The following is a 22339-nucleotide window of genomic DNA, read 5'->3' as shown; positions in this document are numbered from 1 at the left end:
AAATTAAATTAAAAATGTTTAAAATAAGCTAAAAATAAGAAGTTGTTCAACCCCAATTTATTTTTTTGGCTTAAAAGCTATTTTGATTTAATTAATAACTTTATCCTTTTAACCCTTATATTTTCTATTAATTTTAATATTATCCTTATTTCTAAAAACCCTTTAAGTACTTTTACCCAAATACGTACAGTAACTGCTTATTTATAAAATAACTTTCAGCAGTTAAAAGGTACTTTAAGCATTTATACTTAAAAGCCACTTTTTTCAGCTAATGCAAACGGGCTCTAAAAATCCACCAAATAAAATGTAAAATCAGTTTATGATATTCACGGTTGAAAATTATGATTTTCATATAGTAAGTAATTTTGAATTATCTATATTTTGATATTATTTTTATCAAATTCAAATTCAACTTTTTTATGTTTTTCAAAAAAAAAATATCCACTAAATAATACTATAGTTATTATTTAATTCAGGGTATTGTGACCTTCTTTTTTTAGAAAAAAAAAAAGATAATAATATAATGACAAGAGGAGTTACTCTGATGGCCAGCATCCCACCTACAACCCAAGTATGTGTTCGTGTCACTAAAAGGCAATAGCTCCAACAAAAGGGAATCAAAGGGGAGGGGATTAAAAAAAGAAGGTAATAATATTATGATATTTATATTAAAATTTCATATAACTTATTTGCAAGCCAAATGATTTTTAAGTGTTTATCTATCTCTCTTTTTTTATTTTTTTTAATAAGAAGTGACCGAGAAAATGTGAAAAACGGTCCTTTATATTGGGGGTAGGTTTAAAGTGATTCCTAAATATATTTTTGAGCAGTTTTTGTCGTTTAAATTTGTCAAAAGTGAGTACCTTTATTCCCATCAAATTTTTAACAAATTTTGGTTGTCAGATTTAATGGGAAACGAAAAAAATAACCAAAAACTCCATAAAGTCTAAGTCAATTCCCAAAATCGTAACATCAAAAACTACACCAAACAACAGAAATAGAAATAGATAAGAAATACTAGTAGAAAGTGCACTATAAAAAGCTACATTAGACTCCAAAAATAGCAGAAACTGCAAAAATTGCACCTCCAAAGACTAGTTCATATTAATTCTCAGTTTTTCATGGTTCCTTTTAAATTGAACGACCCAAGTTTCTTAGATATTTGAAGGAAACCAAAAGTTCTTGTTTTTTACAAATTTTAAAAATAATGAAATCCTCAAAAATATAATTAAGAAGCCACTTTAAATCTACCTCCAAATATAAGGAATTATATTTCAATAACAATAACAATAAACCAATGTGATCCCATAAGTGGAGTCTGAAGGGAGTAGAATGTACGCACACCTTATTCATACCTTTGTGGAGTAGAAAAGCTATTGCCGATAGACCCTCGGCTCAAAAAAAAAGAAACTGACGAATAAGGAATTATTTTTCAATTTCCAAATTTATATTGCTTTTGGGCAAAACAAATAAATTTAAATGAAAGTAGAAGCGTTTTACAAATGTTGAAATGTACTGTGGAAATATGTCAAATCTTTTGGCACCATTTGTTCTTTTTTTTTTTTTTTTTCTCAATGTTATCATTTGGAAGTAGAGCTGCAAGCTTTTCACTTGGACGTATTACTGGGGGTTATACATTGTTATGGACCGAAAAAAAAAAGTGGTTATGCATCACCAAACAAAAAAAAAAGAGATGTCGTCACTGTTGTAACATTTCTGTAAACACCAAAATATTAGACATTTTTGGAATGTAGTGGTTTGATGTTTTGATTAGCTTTTGCATGCCCATGACGTAATAAATTTATGAAATTTAATACATGTAAATGTTTGCAATCTTCATATAAACTTGTCACTGTAATAATTTATGTTTCTTACATGTCCGATTAAAATGAACTCACATTATACACAGTGCCATTCATCTCGTATCTACTTCTAAAAACGATTGATTGGTTTTCCTTTTTCCAAAAAGCAGAAGACAAAATAATTAGAAATTTTTTAAGAAAAGGCGACGAAAAGAAAGGAATTTCTTATTGAGCATAGTTTTACTTCGATACACTGATTATAAAGAATTTTTATATTATTAGATCACTTAAAAATACTTATAAGTAGCTTCCCAAAATAAACGGAACTCATAATCTGAAAAATGAAGCAACTAATATGTTAGAACCTGTAATTTTACCCTAATTTGTGTACAGAGAAATTCTACGTTGTCAATGAAAACAAGTTAATATCATTTAAAGATTATTCGCACTAATAAAAGAAATTGTTATTGATAAAAATAACATGTGCCCCACACGTGTCATGCTAAACGCCCTGAGCGAAGACTCTTTTGCCACAAGGTAGAATGCCCGTCTCTAACTTCTCACATGATCTATATGTGGACAACCTACCCATAGAACGGCAGATGCAACGTGGGCCATGACCTCTGCGTGTTCAACCAACGATAAGACTCAATTAACCCTATTGATCGAGTCGGGAGGTTAAGACTTCTACCGACACCTACACTTGAGATGCTTATCCACGTGACAACAGTCAGTACTCATTTTTCCTCAACGGAGACTTAACTAAGATTTCAACTTCATGAGTGCGAGTCGAAGTGCCTATAAATAAGAAGGTTCTCGTATGAACCAGGGGATCAGATACCTAACATTGAGCAGTCCTTGTACGATTTACACAAACTACAAGATATACATATTTTATCTTATATATTTTCCGTCATTGTATTCAACTTAAGATTTTTAGAATCATATTATTGTTTTAAAGAAGCAATATACGATGGTGGGTGCGTAGCTCTAATAAAATCATGGGATCTCTCCGAGGGCGAAGCTAGCATACGAAGTATGGATTCGGCAGAATTAAGTAGCTCTGGTCCAAACCTTGTATATTTCTTGAGAAATCGACTGAATATGTACAATTAATAAACTTCGAAATCCATAAACTTTAAATCGTAAATTCATCTCTCGCTATTTCTCTATTTTTACTTGTCTTTTATTGTTTATTGTTTCAATGTTTTTACTTTATTTTCATGTATTACCTACTATCGATATGAAGAGGAGATGCGTAGATGCCATAGGAGGTGTGAGAGGTTATATATAGTGGGTACGGGAAAATGTAGAGGTATGCCGAAAAAATATTAGGGAGAGGTGATTAGACAGGACATGACACAACTTCTGCTTATCAAGGACATGACCTTAGATAAAAAGGTATGGAGGCAGCAAAATAGGGTAGAATGCTAGTAGGTAATTGAGCACTGTCGCAATTTTCAGCGGGATTATGCTTGGTGGTTGTCTGGAGTATCGTGTTTGTCATAGTATCAACCCATTTACATCGTTTCTTGATTTTGATATTTGTTACCATCCGTTGTTTATTGTGTTTCGGTTATCGCACCATTTGCTATTGTTTTTGTTCATTTTTTGGACCGCTTACTTTATTAATTGCTATATTTTTTCTGTCGTACTTCCTTTTTCATAACTACTTTGATTTGCTGTGTTTGAGCCGAGGGACTTTCAGAAACAATCTTTTTACCTCCACGAGATAGGGATGAGGTCTACGTATACTCTACCTGCTCCAGAACCCACTTGTAGAATTACCCCATTATATTTTGTTGTAATAGCACCTATTATCATGCCCCGACCAAATTATGATTGACCGAAAAAAGAATTCCTCTCCAAATACTAGCATTGGATATAAATTAGCACCACGCTTGCTAAAGATTGGTCAATAAATGAAAAATAACGAAGATTATACAGAACTTAAACTGTGGAGTAAAGATAAGATAAAATAATACTCCAAATAGTGGCAATAATAATAGAAGATTTACTACATAAACTTGGGTTTTTGCCCATATCGAAACAACAAAAGAAAACAAAACTGAAAAATCCCATCTGGAGCAAACTCCAGCGACGGTGTGGCTGGTTCTCCAATTGACACTTCTCTTCAACCTCATCAGATTCACTCAACATACTCCTTCAATCCCCATCATTTTCCTTACACCCCAATACTTTGATCAACCATCATCTTTCTTGATAAAGACAAGATTTTTACGGAAAAGGGGAAAACAAGATTTGAGTAAATGAGTTGAAATTCTAAAGGGGATGGATCTGTTGATGATCATGGTTTGACTGTTTTTGGGTTAATGAGGATGGGATTAGAATCTTCTGGAAGATTGATGTACATGGGGTTCCTTTTTGATCCGATGATGATGCCCTTGCTTCTTTAGGTTTTTGTATTTGTGTTGTAATTTTGTAATACTAATCAGTTATTGATGGATGAGGCAAGTACTAGTTCTAAGGAACAGACGGTTGTGGAAACCTTATGGCGTCCGAGCCAGAGAGTTTTTGGTCCTTATTTGCCTATTGTAAAGGCAAATGCTAAGCCCCAAAGTTTGCGGGTAGTTGTTAGAAGACCTGTAAGTGCTCTTTTCCAATACTATTTACTTTGTTTACTGTATTCCACTTTGCATTTTGGGGCTTTCTTGAATTAAGGGGTGAGATAAAATTTTGTTCATTACTGCCTGCTGAATTTTGAGTTCTAGCAATTAATGAGTCACCGGAAGTCAATTTATAAACAGCATACCCTGTGTAGTCCCACAAGTGGGGTCTGAGGAGGGTAGAGAGGCTGATTCTGATAGACTCTCGGCTCAAAAGAAAAGAAAAAAAGGATTTGAAGCATGGTATCAAGAAAAATATGACAACAAAATAGCAAGATAAAAAGAAAATGAAGCAACAGATAGTAATACACCTTGATGAAAAGAATCTACACGATTACTAACTAATATTACTAATAAGGAGAATACTCGGCTACCTACTAACCTTCTATCCTAATCCTCGACCTCCATAGCTTCCGGAAGTCAATTTATAGATAACGATTTCTGTATCTGTAGAAAGTCATATAAGTAATTAGAGTTGAATGTTTATCATAAAGCTCATCATATTGTAATCTGAAGTAGTCCTATTTATTCTGTCTGTTTTCTTCAACCTTCGGTAAGAAATGACAAAGAAAGGAACCCATTTGAGGTAGGTCAATCTAGATATTGGGAGTGCACCTGGGTGGGGCTTCAATGATAGATTGGATTGCTGGTAATAAGAAAGAATGTTGAATGTAAAAGCTGATAGCTGAAGCTGTACCTCTGAGAGTTGAGTCCACTACAAGGATGGTTTAATCTACGACATTATCCTGGTAGAGGGATGATAACTGTTTGCCATATCAGCTCTAAGGAAGGGTGAGTATGGGTCAATGTGTTTTGCGGATGATCAGCAATAAGGTTTATGACTGTTTCAATGGGATGTCTGCTGTATTTACTCTCTAGACTGGAATTTGTAGCCGTAGAGCGACCAAAGTGATGAGTTGAGAGGTGTCTCTACTCCCAGATAATATGCCCTTTAAGGGAACCCCCTACTCGTTGCGAAAAAGAGAGAAAAGTATGCAGCATTCGTGTGGAACAAAATTCACATTGTTAAAAAGAATATATCCGGGACTAACATGATAACTCCAATGTTTCAATAATAGAATCAACGGAAAAGACTCAAATATGCCATCGAACTATCGGAAATGACTCATTTATGCCACTCATCAATAGTTTGGCTCATTTATGCCATCGAACTTTTGAAAATGGTTCATTTATGCCACTCATCAATAGTTTGACTCATTTATGGCATTGCCCGTTGCCAAAATGACTCATCTATGCCATTTTTCATTAACGTCGGTTTTATAATACCAGATATGGCACGTGGCCTCCAATTAGAGGTCTACGTCGTTTAATTAAACCAGCCCAATTTTAAATCCCAAATTAATAAAAAATCCGACCCATACACCCTACCTACCCACAACCATAATCTAGTTAGAGGCCACGTGTCATATCTGGTATTGTAAACCGGCGTTAATGAAAAATGGCATGGATGAGTTATTTTGGTAACGGGCGATGGCATAAATGAGCCAAACTATTGATGAGTGGCATAAATGAGCAATTTTCGATAGTTCAATGACATAAATGAGCAATTTTCGATAGTTCAATGGCATAAATGAGCCAATCTATTGACGAATAGCATAAATGAGCCATTTCCGATAGTTCGATGACATATTTGAGCCTTTTCTGTTGAATCAATTGGAACATGCTTATTGAAGTAGCCCTTTCTTTCGACAAAAGATGACTGTGCAAACAGGTAAACTCGTGTTAGTTATTACTAGTATTCTCTTGATGAGCAATTTTGCTTGGAGTTAGTTCCTTAGGTTAGAGGGATAACCTCGCATATTTGGTTTCCACCTATCTCTTTAAACCAAGATTGTATTAGCAAATGCTTATCCTACTTCAATTCGGAAAAGATTAAGAAATAAAATATTTCCCATTTTATTAGGAAAAAGAATTTTATCGTCATCTAAATGAAAATTAATGATGTGTTACTACATCTTATATAGATGACCTATATTATCAGTTAAAAATACATGGAGTTAATCTATTTTAATTGATAAAACGAGATTTAGAAGAAAAAAAGATTACTTCCGACTTTTTCAGGGATTTTAAAAGAGAAGAAACAAGAAAAGGATTCTTTAATAACAATATTTGTATTAGGAAAATAATGTTTTTATAAAGAAAAGAAACAATATGTTTATTAGAAAAAGGGCATGTTTGACCCAATTAAGTAACAATAGGGGCATTTTAGGACCAAAATAACGGAGGGTATTTTTGTTCGTTTTCGCATAGTTTAAGGGCATTTTTGACCCTATTCCGTTATTAAAATTTTGGAGTAAAATTTGGCCTTAGAACATTTAAGTTGACTCTTTCCCGTTTATAGTGCTTTGTGGAATGATACTCCACATTTGATTCCTTATTCTAGAATTGTCGACTTCATAGGAGATCTACAATCGTTTCTTGAATGTCACAGATAATTTTACACTATTATCATAAGAGAACCTTTTTTTTTGTTCATAAGTTCGCAGAAGAAATACATATCACCGAGCATTAAGGAAAACTAGAGTCATCAACATTTTAAGACGCTATATAGAAACTGGGTTGCTGTTGTTGAGGTTATCGTGCAGTGGTTCCAACTTCCAATGCTACATCAACTGGCAAGCAAAGGGAAAGTGACGTTGGAGAGATGTAAAATGGAGGACATCTTTGGGAACCAATTGCAACATGCACCATGGTGGTTACCAATAGCTTTAGCGGCATAAAGCATGAGAAAGATTACAAAGGAAATGACAACAAATACGATAGAATTCTCATTAGAACACTGCTTTCTACACCTCTATTCACGTGGAGCATCATCACCAGCAAGAATAAGGAATAAGTGAGATAAATTGATAAGCTGTTATGAGGCCCAGGAGAGACAGACAATGGTATGCAAGGACTACCATAAGAACTAAAGATCTTGCTGGAGTGTGAAAGCTTCAGGAAGGAAAACATACTAATATTATTGGTCCCTCTATGAAGAGAATATAGAATGGAGCAGTCATGCTCAATAGAAATAATTTGAATAAAAGGAAGCACTTGAGCGGCCTTGTGAAGAGGATAAAGTGCGCAAGCAATGTTGGGAACATGCATTGTGCCTGGTGTTTTAACTCTTGCCTTCTTTCGTTGTTTTTGGAAGTTAAAAAGAGGATGGTATAGGTTGTTGGAGCAATTCTACCACACTTGTGATTTCAAGTGAAACTTCAACTCTTTGTTCGTTGTCTTGATCCTTATGAGGTGCTATGGACATCAAGAATTATCAACCTATTAGTTTAGAGGAGTATCTGCAAGATTATTCCGAAGGTACTTATTACGAGATTTAAAGGTGTAAGGGATACACTTAGAAGTGGGATATTCTAGACACTAGTCTTATGGCAAAGGAAGCTGTTGATCCAAATTGATGGGTTGGTGTCCAAATTGGATATTGACAAGGTGTATGGCATGGTAATTTCATATTCTATCTCCTTCACAGGATAGGGGTAGGGGACAGATGGAAAAAATTAATTCATTATTGCCTTTCAACAGTTATATTTTCCATAATGATGAATGTTATTCTATTTGGTTTTTTTGCTAGTACTAGGGGCTAAGGGAGGGAGTCCATCATCACAGATGCTTATTTGTTTGTGATGAAGTGAGACAATCCAAGCTTTTGGTTCCTGGTTTTATTTAAGAGGTGACCAGCAACCTCCGAATCAACACACGGAAGTTTGAGGTGATCTGGTGGAGTATGCACAATATAAATGTGTTCCTGAGCTGGAGGATATAAGGTTGTTGAATTCCAAATGAAATATTTGGGTGTTGGGATGAAATATAAGGACAATAAACTTTATTAGGCAATTATCTAGAAACTCGAAAGAAGAATGGAATAGTTGAAAAACATCTCTTTTGAAAAGGAGAAGAATCACCTGATCAGAAAAACAATATCAAGAGTTCACACTTATTTGATGTTCATATTTTCGATCCGTCATGCAAGGCTAGAGAAGTCGATCAAACTATTTGTCAGACGACATGAATAGTGATAGGAAGCTCCACCTTATATGCTGGAATGCGGTAACAACTCCTCGAGGGGAGAGGGATGACTGCACATTTGAAGATTGGTAATCTTTAACAGGACATTGTTAGAGAAATTGCGATAGAAGAGCGATCTATGTGAAGGAAGGCAATCTCAGTGAAGAAGATGAGTAAGGTAGACAAGATGTAGGGTTTAATTTTTTTGTTAATGGGATATGACTGTACATCTTAAACCTCAGAGGTTCGGTGGACGGGGGTGGCGGGTGGGTTGAGGTTAGAAAAAAGAAAGATGTTATGGTTTTGGGGAGACTATGGAGGATGATTGTTTAGACTTTGCATGATAAGAGGATTTTAACTTGCCACTTTTCCTTTGCACATATTTATGAGTGTTTCAATTCCAGGATATTATTTATAAATTCCCCGACTTCTCCTCTGAAATGATGTTGGATATCATCACTATTATCATACTGGTTATTTAAGTTAAATAGAGTTATTTATTAAGTTATTATTATAGTGTACTTCACTCAAATACCCATCACTTGTAGCTTAACCTAGTTTATTTTCACTAAATCAGAATGTTTGAGGAAACTTCGATCGCAAGTACCTGTTGGTTCAATGTTCTAGTGCTTAATACTTGGATTTTAGGTGGTTTATTCTGTTCTAAGTTTGCAATAATTGATGCTACCATTATTTTTCAAAAAATAAAAATAAAAATAAAAAATTGATGAAGAGAAAATGTAAGCCATTATTTTTATCCCAAATTTTTTAATTAGGTATGGAAAACTCCGAGATAAATACTCCTTCATTCCATTTTATGTGGCACTATTTCCTTATTAATCTATTCCACAAAGAATGACATCTTTCTATTTTTTCGAGACAGCGTAACTTTAAACTTCTCATTTTCTCCTTAATGTCATGCTTTTTATAGCTATATAAATATCATGGCATGTTTAAGATCACAAGTTCCACAAGTCTGTCTTTCTTTCTTAAACTTCGTGCCCAATCAATCGACGCCACATAATAATTGAAATGGGGGATACTAGTTTCTTTCTTTTTCAATAATGACATTGTGTAGAATATTTCATTTACTGCATTTTGGTGTCTCCATTTCAGTTAGATGATATAGAGGTTACATGGTCATTTGATCGCTGTATGTTCTACAACTATATTATTCCACCTTCGCTCTTTTTACATCTGACTTTCAAATACATCTAGTTTGTGAGCTTAGGAAATATTTTCTGCATCTTTGCAATTTTACTTTATCATTATCTTTTATAGTTTTTAATGAAGCCCCTGGAGTCTTAAGTATAATTATTAATAAAGCGTTTTTCATCACACCATGATCTCAAAACTGCAGTTGGTGGCAAGGTTAACTAAAGATATTGTTGAGACATACCGCATCTGCAATCCTCAATTCAATTACTCTGAAGAATTGAATCCAAAGAGATTCCTGACGTCCCCATCGGTTGGTGTGTTGAACGATGGCCACGATAATGCAAACTCAGACCTCATTCTTTCTGTCAATCTTGAGTTGGTTAATTTGGATACAAGGAGAAGGTTGGTTATTTCTTCCCTGTTACACAATTTTCTATCATGTATTTTTGGGTCCTAATTGCTCTTTGCGAGGGTTGAAATGCAACACCTTTAGAGAGGAGGGATTCTTTCTATATTTTCCCCTGCAAAAGTCTCCAATTTGGGTAAATCAGAATATTATGCTGGTAGTTTTCTCATTATAGCAATTGAATACTTTTTTGCTGTACACTTTTATCTACTTTCTGGTCAAGTGCACTTTATTTATGTAAACTGCTTTGCCTTTGCAGGGTTAACCTGAAAAAGTAAAAGAAGAGAAGTATCTGAATAGTTCTCCAAGATTTTAATGTATATAAATGAGAAAAATAAAATATTTGATTATCTACTTAATGAAATGAATGTGCACGCTTTTCTCTTGTTTATGAGTGAGCGTGTTGCTGTGTGATTAATCTGAAGTGCTTTTCTAGTCAGAGGGAAATCATTTTTATGATTTTTCCCATGAAGCAATTTGATGATAACTAAAGTTTTATTCTTTCAAGCCTACGCACTTCATTCTAGTCATAGTTCCTCGTAAATCCTCTCACTTGTCACAAGTTGGACTAATTTTTGTACTGTTTTCACTGTATGCAGGTATGTAGTCAAGGATATGCTTGGTCATGGAACTTTTGGTCAGGTTGCTAAGTGCTCGGTTGATGAAACAAATACATTTCTTGCTGTTAAGGTCATCAAGAATCAACCAGCTTATTATCAACAAGCACTTGTTGAAGTTTCTATCCTGACAACAGTAAAAATCACTCAGCTGGTTTTGTATTTTCAGTGCTGTCAGTAAAGTTGATGCGGATATCATTAGCTCCCTTTCCTTTTTCTTTTTCCAGTTAAATAAGAAGTATGATCCTGATGATAAGCACCATATTGTCCGGATCTATGATTACTTTGTATATCAACGTCACTTGTGCATTGCTTTTGAACTGCTTGACACAAATCTGTAAGTTGCGGGAGAAGCAGCATTTTAAATGTTCCGTGTGATTATCTGCAATCAATTACAGACCTCAACATTCTGATTGATTTAAATTTCTAATTTCCAGGTATGAGCTTATAAAGTTAAACCATTTTAGAGGATTGTCATTGAGCATTGTCCAGTTGTTTTCGAAGCAGGTAACCAGTTGCTGGTCTGAACGTAGAACTTCCGGTGATGACCACGTCTGTTTGTGTAATAAAGACTATAATAAGTTTGACTTTCGTTGTGTATAGATATTGCGTGGATTAGCACTTATGAAAGATGCTGGTATAATTCACTGCGATCTGAAGCCTGAGAACATTCTTTTATGCACAAGGCAAGCTTCTCTGATACCAAGGTCGGAGATACCATTGTGCTTCACTTCCTTTTCATTTCACTTAGTTTCTTGCATCTTGTCAGTGTGAAGCCAGCTGAAGTAAAAATTATAGACTTTGGATCAGCATGCATGGAGGATCGTACTGTTTACTCGTATATCCAGGTGATTGTTGCTTCTTTATATTCAAGTTTACTTGATTGCTCTGATATCTCTTAATTTACCAATATCTTCTTTGCAGAGTCGGTACTATCGGTCACCTGAAGTCCTCCTTGGATATCAGTATCCTTGAGTTATTAGTTAGATCCTGCTTTCTCTCTTCATTGTTTTCTTATAAGAGTGCCTGCAGGAAGCTGACCTGGTGCAGCCTCAGAATTTGACTGCATGTGTCACTGGGTGGAAATTTTTTTTATAGTAACTTCCATAGGCTTTCAGTTAATAGTGAAAAGTCTTCCGTTCAGCTTTTTCTGGCAATAATTTGAATGCTTTCCGTCCCTTTGTCTTAAACGTGCTTAGTTTCTCATATTTTGCCACCAGAATCACAAACCATCAGGTGGGCACTCTCTAATTAGATAAATTGTACGAGAAGCATGTCATTATTTTCAAAATGGAGGTAAGTCCATGTCCTGCCTTAGCCTTCCGTAACTATGAAGTTCATCGTTTTTGAAACTTTTGCTACGATGTTCAAAGCGAGTGGTTTTGTCCTCTGTGAAGATATATGTCAAACTTTGCAGTCTTTTACCATACTGGGACAATCACAAATTACAGGTGTTTTTTTTTTTTTTCATTTCAATATAGTATTGTACCTGCATTGTGGGATTTCACTGGGTATGTCGTTGTTGTTTGTAATGTAGTATTGTACCTTGTCGTTTGGTTTTGTTATGGTTTCGTATATTGTATACCTTAATCCTTTCTCAGATATACCACTGCTATTGACATGTGGTCATTTGGGTGTATAGTTGCTGAATTATTTCTAGGACTTCCGCTGTTCCCAGGAGCTTCAGAATTTGATCTTCTGAGGAGAATGATAAAGATACTTGGGTAAGCTTCTTTCCCGTGCCTTAGGAATCTCCTATTTCATCTTGCAAATGGTTTCCATTATATATTCACAATTCCAGTATAATCAGTTTGTGCATATGTCTTGGCTTCACTGCTATCCAACTTTATGGTTTTTGCTTTTTTGTCTTTGTTTATTGTTTTTACAGTTAGTTTTTCTAACAAGGAAATCTGACTGTTATGATATCAAAACTTGGATACTCTATGGCTGATTTTGAGTAGCTGGCTCAGTGGGAAACTATAGCAGTTACTTTGTTTTGATGATTTTATGTACCTAGTAAAAAGATGGTATGATTTCTCTCAAGAAGATTGAATTAATCATCCTGTTAGGGCCTTAGGGGAGCATGTGATGGGTTATACTGAGAGAGCCTGAATAAGAAAATAGGAAAGCTGACCCTGTTGCAAGGCATTTTGCAGTTCTTAGTAACTCACAGAACAGAATCAAACCTAAATTCTAAAATAATGTCGGGTAAATTTCTGGTAGAAAACTTTGGAATGGCTTATTTCAAGAGAATGCTCCTGTCTCTATTAAGTCATTTTTGGAGATTACTTAAATTGGCGAAGATGCTCAACACTAGAAACCCAAGTAGATACGTCATATGTGTAGGATCATTTACATGTTTACCCTGCACATGGCTCCGTTGTGGGATCACAAACATGTTAGCTTACATGCTCATCAGAGAAGGTGTCACGAGGTCTTGTTATCTTCTTGATGCTTGTATACCAAGCCCTTAATCCCCAACTGGTTAAGATTCTTGTCTTCACTCTTTCCTTGACCAGCTGTGCAGTTGCTTGGCAAGCTGATGCCTTTATCTTCGCTGTAACTGTTATATCTTCCATGTTTAAAAAGGAAAACTGTTATATCTTCCATGCTAGTCGATTCGGTCATGGTTTGGTTATGAAGGAAACATTGTGGCTTGCTCTTCTGTTCATTATGTTGCAATATGTTCAGGTTTTCATGTATCAACTCCATTAGCTTAGTTGAATACAATTTATTTTTTTTGTGCAGGGGGCAACCCCCTGATTACATACTAAAGGAAGCCAAAAATACCGGCAAGTTCTTCAAGTTTGTTGGGAACATTAATCAAGAAGAGTGTGGACCAGGTCCTATGAGCAGATCTAGTGTTTATCAAGCTTTGACAGAAGAAGAATATGAAGCTGTAAGTCAATGAAATTCAAAACTAATAAATTATGAAACGGGGTCACTCCGTGCAAATCATACGTTATCTGCTTAGTTGTGTTGGATGCTATCTTTAAGCGCAATTATAGTATGAGATATCCCAGAAGGGTCAACCAAACAACCTCTCTTGAAAATTTTGATAGTTTTAATTGAACTGTATCGCGCCATGTAGAGATTGATTCTTTTCTTCTATGAATGGCTACGTCAGTTATAAATGCTTCTCTACAACGCATATATAGTCTGGAATTATCAGCTCATTGTCAGCCGCTAATAACGTATTATTGCATCTCCTTCAGAGAGAGTCAAAAAAGCCAGTAATTGGGAAGGAGTATTTCAATCACATGAACCTTGAGGCAATCATCAGAAAATATCCTTACAAGAAGACTCTGGCAGCGGAAGATAGTATTAAAGGTTGGAAGTCATACTTTTCAAGGCATAAATACAGTATATAAATAAATACTCGTGGATGATGTTTACATATTTCCGGAGAGTTTCTGATGCTTGACAAAACTTTATTGTTGCAGAGAGTCAAATACGATTAGCACTAATAGATTTCTTGAGGGGGCTTGTTGAGTTTGATCCAGCTAAGCGATGGTCACCTATGCAGGTTGCTTAGTATTTACTTGTAGAAAATGATTTGCTTTCTAGTTTTTGTTGAACGATATTTTTGGTGAGGATAACTTCCCCATCATGCTGTATTTATTTTTCTATGATCATTAATTTTGGGTGGTTAAATATTGCAACATAATGAATTGCAAAGTCAAAATTCTTTAGTTTTCTTTAGTAGTTGTTTATAAAACGTTGTATAGTCAAGGGCGAGTGATGGAGACCATTGCAGAATTTCATGAAACTGGAGAGTTCGAGAAAAGTCTTAATGGATCTTTCATCACTATTGTGCCGAAGAAGGAAGGGGTGACGAGCATCAAAGATTACAGGCCTATTAGTCTGGTGGGTAGCATCTTTAAGATTATCTCGAAGGTGCTTTCTAGTAGACTAAAAAAGGTCTTGGATGAGACAATATCCTCCTCTCAAAATGCTTTTGTGGAAGGAAGACAGATCCTCGATGCAGCTTTAATGGCGAATGAAGTGGTTGACTCTAGAAAGAAGAAAGGAGAGCCGGGAATTTTATGTAAGTTGGATCTGGAGAAAGCTTATGATCATGTGAATAAACAAGTGGAGGAAATGGATGAATGCTTGCATCTCTACTGCCAGGTTTTCTGTTTTGGTGAATGGGAGTCCTTGTGGTTTCTTTGGGAGCTCGAGGGCGTTAAGACAGGCGGATCCTTTATCCCCTATGCTATTCATTCTTGTTATGGAAGCATTGAGCAAAATGATTGATAGGGCAATCACTGGAGGCTTTTTGAAGTGTTTTGATGCTTCATTCAGAGGACACAGTAATGTGACGGTTTCACATCTCTTATTTGGCGGATGATACCTTGGTGTTTTGTGATGCTGAGGTCTCCCCGGTAGATTACTTGAGACAGATACTTATTTGGTTTCAGGTTGTGTCAGGCCTCAAGATCAATCTTAGGAAATGTGAAATCACTCCGGTAGGAGAAGTGGTTAATATGGATGAGATTGCACAAGTGTTGAATTGTAAAGTGGGCACGCTTCCTACTACATATTTGGGTCTTCCGTTGGGTGCTTCAAACAAAGATTTAGCGGTGTGGAATCCGGTGATTGAAAGAGTTGAGAAGCGGCTAGCGGGGTGGCAAAAGAGATACTTATCTAAAGGAGGGAAGAAAGTATTGATTAAGAGCACTTTGTCTAGCATCCCCACTTATTTCATGTCGCTTCTGCAGGCTCCTTGTAAAGTGACAGAAACGCTGGAAAGACTTTAGCGGAATTTTCTATGGAATTCAGCGGATAGTTCTAAGAAGTTTCATTTAGTGAATTGGAGAGCTGTCACTTCTCCAAAGGTATGGGGAGGACTCAGTGTGAAAGATCTTGGGGTCTTCAACAAAGCCTTGCTAGGGAAGTGGGTATGGAGGTTTGGGGTGGAGGAGAACGCACTTTGGAGGGGGGTGGTAGCAGAGAAGTATGGCGTTATGGAAGGTGGGTGGAGGACTAGAGACATCATAACACCGTTTGGATGTGGCTTATGGAGGAGTATTATGAAGGGGTGGGAAGACTTTAGGAGACGCATTTCTTTCAAAGTTGGAGATGGTAGTAGAGTTAGTTTTTGGACATGCAAGTGGTGCGGGGAGAATGAGTTGAGGGTAGTTTTCCCTAACTTATATAGAGTGTCTTGTCAAAGAGAGATGACAGTCCAACAAATTGTGAGGCCTCACGAGGGGGAAGTTCATTGGGAGCTGAGATTCAGGAGGAATTTTCAGGACTGGGAGCTGCAAGAATTTTATAGTTTGGTTGAGTTACTGTATGGACAGAATATTCTTACTGATAGATCGGATATTTGTAGTTGGCGAGAGAGTAGAGTTGGCTTATTCACTGTTAAATCGTTTTATGAAAGGTTATTAAGGAGAGATGAATGTATTTTCCCTCATCGTGCTATTTGGGTTCCCAGGAAGGTGTGTTTCTTTGCGTGGTTGGCAGCAAGGGGTATGATATTTACAGTAGAAAACCTGAGAAAGAAGAAGATCAACCATGTAAGTTGGTGGTTCATGTGCAAGAGTACGGGTGAAGATGTGGATCATCTCTTGTTGCATTGTCAGGTGGCTAATCGACTGTGGAGGGTGGTTCTTGATTGGTTTGGGATGCGATGGGTGATGCCGAGAACAGTGGAGGAGGCATTGTATAGTTGGGGTTACAGAAAGGGGAAGAGGAGTCCTAGGGCTTGGAAGGTTGCCCCGCTAGCACTGATGTGGGTTATTTGGAAAGAGCGAAATGGGAGAGCATTCGAAGGGGTGGAACTAGATATTGTAAAGTTGCAAAATAGTCTGTTGTTTCTAGTTTGCTTTTGGTGTTCCCATGAGACCCCTGTTTGTATAGAAAATTAGGTCTCCTTTTTTGAGAATCATGTTTTGGTGGAGGTTCTCTCTTTTTGGTATACGGCTTGTATACGGGGTCTTTTCCCCAACTGTTTATAAAATTATTAGCTTATAAAAAAAAAGAACATTGTAACTACTGTCACAGGGAGCATCTTTTCTCTATCTACAAGATTAGGATTTTATGCTTAAGTTTTTCTCTTGTTTGAGACAAAATCAGTCATCGAGAGGAAATGGATCTGGGCCTTTTAAGAAATAAGTTCTTGATTGGAATACGAATCAAATCAAAGACCATTGATGATTGGTGAGGCTGACAGAGGGACACAAGTGACTATGAGGATTGAGGGATGGGAATCAGGCAGGAAGCATAACTAGAAAGTACAGGCATCCATGGGTTCAGTGCGGGAGTTGTTATGGATTTATTTTGTATGAAATAAATTTTTGTGAACAATGTAAACTCATTTGAAAATGAGTGATAGTTCTTGATGCAACAAGTTGGCCAAATGAATTCTTAATTGTTAGTTAAATAAAGCAGCTGACTACTTGAATGCGTTTATTTGTAACACAGGCAGTTGTGTGCTCCCCAATTGGTACTCAGTCTTATTGCTTTTGCTGGAGGTTTTTCCTTGAGCTTGTTACTGTGATGTCCTTGGTATAAAGTCATTCTGTCATCATGCTTTTGGAGAAATCTTGTGGGGGGAACCTGTGTTAGAAATAATTAATAAGAACTTTCAGTAAGGCTTTTATTTTGTGAAAATGAGTCATTTTTAATCAGATAGGTTTAAGACAAATAATTATGTTAGGGCAAAACTTGGACAAAATATTAGAAGATGAATTGCAATGCTTTGTTAACTGTGTAGCAGGATGCAGGATATTCTTTTAAGGTGAAATCAGCCAGGTTATTTCATCTAGATGTCTGCAGAACCCCCTCTCTTTGGACTTGGAGTTTCTTTTCTCTTTAGACATCTTTATTCATTTCCATTTTTCATATTAAACAGAATAAGCTACATTGATCAATGATAGAAATCTTAGGCTATATTATAAACTTCTTCAATTCTCTTATGAAAGGGGTATGGAAGTAACTGAATTTCACAATTTTGAGAAGTCTCGTGCATCTTACTCCTACAAAAGCAATTATAAAGATGTAACTGAGATTCAAATGTCCCCAGATAGCATCATTAGTAAGGAATAGAGGGGAAATAACTTCCCTTAAAGTTGATCTCTGATAAGAGAGAGAAATTTAACAATCATCCTCAGCATCTTATGTCAGTTTGTCAGATTTCATATTTTAAGAGATTCAAATATTGTGCTGTAGGCATCAAAGCATCCTTTTGTGACTGGGGAGCCTTTCACGTGTCCTTATAGACCTGCACCGGAGACACCTCGACTGGTGAGTGGATCCTTTCTGGGCTACCAGGATTTTTTTTAAATCTATATGATCTTGAGTGTTGTTATATCCACTTTATATGCTTGTCCGTCCAGTTTGTAGGAGTAACTGTGTATTGCAACATGAATTCTAAATTTCTTTCTCTAGCTTACTTCATTGGTGTGCCCTATGCTCATCCTTGTTTGACATAGGACCTGGATCACTCGAGCTGAGCTTTTTGCTCTCTATGCTTATGTATGAATTGAAGCTCACAATTTCATGTTGGTTTCTCTAAATACTTAGCATCCTCTTCACTTCGCTTCAGATGTACTGATGCACTTTTCTTGATAATGGGCTTTCAGAAGATGAGGGTATATGGAATGATATCTAATCTTCTGACTTATTTTTTTTTCTTACAGTCCGTTTCTCAGAATGTTAAGGTGGATCATCACCCAGCTGGAGGCCATTGGTTTGCTGCTGGTCTATCTCCTAATGTGAGCAAACTGCTGTACATACACACAATTAAATATGCCTACTTGTTATCTTCAGTAACATTATGCAAAGGATTTTGCATTGTCATGCAGATTTCTGGCAGGAATCGAGTTGGAGTGCAGAGCAGCCCTCATTATCATCAGGCTATGCAATATTCACATGTAGGTAGCTATGGTAGCCTAGGAAGTCATGGTAGCTACCACGATGGTGCTGCGCTTGGTAGTAGTTATGGAAGTTATGGTGATAGCAGTAATCTTCATGCATTTTATTCGCCTGCGGGTCCCTCAGGGATGCATCTGTATGCACAGAATGGTGTATCAATTCTTGGGAGCAGTCCAGACACCAGGAGATTCAAGCAGCTCCCGCATGGGAATGGGCTTGGTGTCAGCCCAGGAAATTTTATTCCTATGTCTCTTGGAACGAGCCCTTCACAGTTTACTCCTCCTAGCATGTATAGTCAGATCTCCGCTGGTTCTCCAGGAAATTATGGTCCTTCGTCACCATCGAGGAGTAGTGTTCATGGATCACCTTTAGGGAAGATGGCAGCAGGTAGCCAGTATAATAGAAGAAAAGGGTGGGGATATCATGGTAGCTATCAGTCTCAAGAAATATCATCATCCTCTCACTGGCAAGGGCAGGTTGCAGATGGCAACAATTCTAGCCAAGCCAATTCTCCGGTTTTTGGTCATCTACACAGTAACTCAAACCCCAGACAGCAAGGATCAAGCAGCGTGAATGTTGGTTACTCTAATAATGCGCATAATATTATGAGTTCATCAATGCCAGGTGGGCATATGCAATTCCAGAGAACCCAGGGTGTTCTTGATAAATCTGAGGCTAGTAACTCATTGCCTGATCCAGGCGATTGGGATCCCAATTATAGGTAAATTAAGGGGATGCACTATTTAATAAATTGACCTCCTTTTGAGAAATGATACATAGAGAGTACATTGACACAAGGTGGTAGCTGTATCCTTAATATATCTCTTTCTATGTTTTTGACATCTCGGGCTCTAACTTGTCAATTTTATTCTCTTCACTATCAATGTTTTCCTTAAAAAAATCTTTTTCAATAGGTGTAGTTCAACAAGAAACGATTGTCTTCTGTGCTGGTTTAAGTCAAAACCTCTTTCATGAAGTTTCCTTGGCTTCTGCTGTTGTTTTCTTTCATGGATTGTACTCTTTCATGTCTAAATTTTTTGGGTAAATCCCTAGTTCATGTGATGTGTAATAACGTGTTTGGTTTGGCCTTGTCTTTGAACCAGTGAAGAACTGCTTCTGCAAGAAGATAGCCCAGAAATGAGCAACTTAACAAGTGAATTCTCCAAGGGGATGCATCTTGGTCAATCTGTCGTCTCTCAAGAACCATTTACTGGAGTGAGAAGACCAAACCACATCTCTAATCTGAATCCCAGTATGTCTCAGAGGTAGGTTTTAATTTTTTCTGAAGGAATACCGTTAAATGTCGTCACGTCCCTTTTCTTTGTTGATGTCCAACTCATCATGTCTTCCTGGAAAAAAATGATGTTCTATCAAGGCAGTTAATAAGTTTTTTTTGGTTTGTCTCTATGATACTGGAGGCTCTGATTTCTAGGCACTCGCATCTAGTATCTACTATAGCTGAAAATAATTTGATTGCTGAAATTTATGATACAAGATTGACTTCATGCTTCAAATCTTAGGGCTGTAATGGATTTTCTGCTTCCTTCCTCGTCCTAAAATATCTTAGTTTGCTTCTGCATGGTTTTCCAGGCAAGTGCTGAAACTTAGAGGAGTTAAGTTTTTTTCCCCTTTCTTTTTTCAAATGTAGGGTCACATATTGAGGTTTTTTTTTTTTTTTTTTTTAATATTTAAATAGAGAAGGTTGTACAGAAAAGTATTAGTGTCTCCGACTTTAAAGTATTATGTCTGAGAATTTCTTTATTAGGAAAATGGACATTATTAGGATGTGCACTGCTTGAATTGTTGAACTGTCCTTATCTTTATGCACCCTCCTGCTTGGGAAATTGAGCTCCTGTGTTCTTTCTTTTCACTATTCCTTGCATGATTTAGACCTACAGGGCAAACTCAAGCATTTTTACCAGGAGAGGTAGGGAGCCCTCCTTCAGGTCATCATGAGCTGCATGGTGCATATATGCACACCATGGCAAATCCATCATATTTGATGCCTCATTTTGCACAAGGTTCCCCAAGCCGCTTAGGACAGCAGCCACCTCTTCACCGATTTAGCCAGGGGAGAACAACGGCTGTTCATTACAATGAAAGTCATGCGAAGCCGCAGTCATCTCATTCTTCGTATAATACGGATGCTCCACTTTCTGCTCCAAGGAATGGTGCATCATGGGGTAAAGATTCACTAGTCTCTCTGTATGGGTTTGGTTCTTTTTTCCTTATGTATTTAGTTGCATCATATAGAGTCGAATAGTTTTCTCTTTGCTCAGGATATTAACTCTTAGAGTTTATTGGATAGGTTTTGATATGTTTCCATCCACAACCTTTGTGCTGTTGTAGGGCGTAGAGGTAGCAATCCTGTTCCAAACATTCCACCAACCTCCCGGACAAGAAAAGATTACAAAAGAATTGCTTAACTTTTTGTAGCCTTCATTGGGGATTAGTGCAAAGAGCAGACCAGTCAATTGGACTACCTGGTAAAGCCTGCTTTAGTGGCTTGTGTTACAGATCCTCATGAATGTCGTTTTGTAGTGCTTGGTTAAATGTCAATGGTTATAGCTCCATGATCTGGTCACGCCTGCTTGTGATCACCATGCTCGATCTCTGGGATCTCGAATCTGCTGCTTCCTCGGGTTCTAAAGGGCCAGAAGATATGGGTGTCAACTCCCTGGATCTAATTTATTGCAAGAATTCTCTAACCGGGTTGCATGTTAGTATTGGTGCTCCAGGGGGTTATAATTATTTATTTGAGAACAAAGCTTGGTTGTGTTGAGTAGGGTGTTGAATCATAGTTTAAGGTTTATTTTGTTAGCAATCTCTTTGTAAAACTAAAACAGGAATCTTGATTCCTTGTAAGTTGGATATTTATTTCAATATCCTCTTAACACATCAATGTGAGTACTCATATATTAAATGGAATGGCGTGAAGAAGCGTGGAATTCGTGTTCTTAATTTGTAATTTGAATCACATTTACCTTTGATATACACCTGAGTATTTATTCACAGCAATATACATACTTCAATCTTCACTGCATAAGCTAAATATGATGGTTGTAGTAGATATATAGTGTTTGGTGTTCTTTGTCAAATATTTATTCCTTTTAATTTTGCATAAAATCAAAATAAGATACTACCAGTATAGATTCTGGTTTTGGTTTTCCATTTCAAAATCTCTCCCAGTATCTTAAGTATCTTAATAAAAGCTTGTTTGGCATGGTTAAAATTAATGTCAGATTAAGATCAGACGTTAGAAGCACATTATTGTCGCTCCTGTTGCAGGTTTTGTTGTGACAAATTGTGGCTTATCTTGGTAAGTGGAATGCTAAATTTAATAACGATATGGTAAAATTAAGCAATAATTCAAGACATAAAAAAGACATCATCACGCCTTCTGAATATGTTAAGATCTCAATTATGAAAAAGGAAAATATCAATTTATTGAAGCATAATTTAACAGAGTATGAAAGGGAGTTAAAACTCTTTTTGGCTTTAACATTGGTGAATTTTGCAATATTGGAGATAATTTTTGAAAAAGGAACTAGAAAAAAAACTTAAAAAATTGGACAGGTTTGGAATATACCTCGACTCACCGAATAAATATGAAGCTCCTATCAAGACGATGACAAGAAAGAAAATGATGGGACCTCGATTTGTGCAATACTGATCCTCAACCTATTTTTTTTTTTTTTAAAACTACCTCCCTATCATAACAAGTGATGTTTTTAGTTTGGACACACTCTTTAAGAAAATTATTCACTCCTAAAAGATAAGATATATTTTTCCTAACTTACCCTTAATAAATGCCTTCAA

The 22339-nt window shown here is 36.5% G+C and overlaps 1 protein-coding gene across 4 annotated transcripts; it reads left to right on the top strand.

Moving 5' to 3' along the window:
* Positions 1-3819: 3819 nt before the first annotated feature.
* On the top strand, positions 3820-21538 carry LOC132632281 (dual specificity protein kinase YAK1 homolog). Of its 4 annotated transcripts, none has more exons than XM_060348158.1 (18): positions 3820-4408; positions 9816-10015; positions 10619-10772; positions 10864-10973; positions 11074-11143; positions 11240-11322; positions 11406-11484; positions 11561-11601; positions 12238-12360; positions 13385-13535; positions 13852-13966; positions 14080-14162; positions 17816-17890; positions 18286-18360; positions 18451-19241; positions 19624-19785; positions 20411-20703; positions 20829-21538. In XM_060348158.1, exons 1-18 carry the CDS (start codon positions 4265-4267, stop codon positions 20867-20869), a joined length of 2790 nt encoding a protein of 929 aa, XP_060204141.1. In that variant the 5' UTR covers positions 3820-4264; the 3' UTR covers positions 20870-21538. The 4 variants fall into 4 exon arrangements, with proteins under 4 accessions (XP_060204141.1, XP_060204142.1, XP_060204143.1 ...); XM_060348159.1 differs by having other exon boundaries at positions 20411-20725; positions 20870-21538; XM_060348160.1 differs by having other exon boundaries at positions 20411-20725.
* Positions 21539-22339: the final 801 nt, after the last annotated feature.

The sequence above is a fragment of the Lycium barbarum genome, chromosome 3 (genome assembly GCF_019175385.1).
Source record: "Lycium barbarum isolate Lr01 chromosome 3, ASM1917538v2, whole genome shotgun sequence".
NCBI classification, from domain to species: Eukaryota; Viridiplantae; Streptophyta; class Magnoliopsida; order Solanales; family Solanaceae; genus Lycium; species Lycium barbarum.
The sequence above is the reverse complement of the archived record's forward strand: the minus strand, read 5'-3'. Positions and strand labels throughout refer to the sequence as shown.

What these genes read in the sequence shown, in the direction of transcription:
- LOC132632281 (XM_060348157.1), top strand. Translation starts at nt 4,265, where the DNA reads ATGGATGAGGCAAGTACTAGTTCTAAGGAACAGACGGTTGTGGAAACC. An exon ending in AATTTGGATACAAGGAGAAG is followed by an intron (nt 10,016 to 10,618) that starts GTTGGTTATTTC and finishes CACTGTATGCAG; the next exon opens with GTATGTAGTCAAGGATATGC. An exon ending in GAACTGCTTGACACAAATCT is followed by an intron (nt 10,974 to 11,073) that starts GTAAGTTGCGGG and finishes TCTAATTTCCAG; the next exon opens with GTATGAGCTTATAAAGTTAA.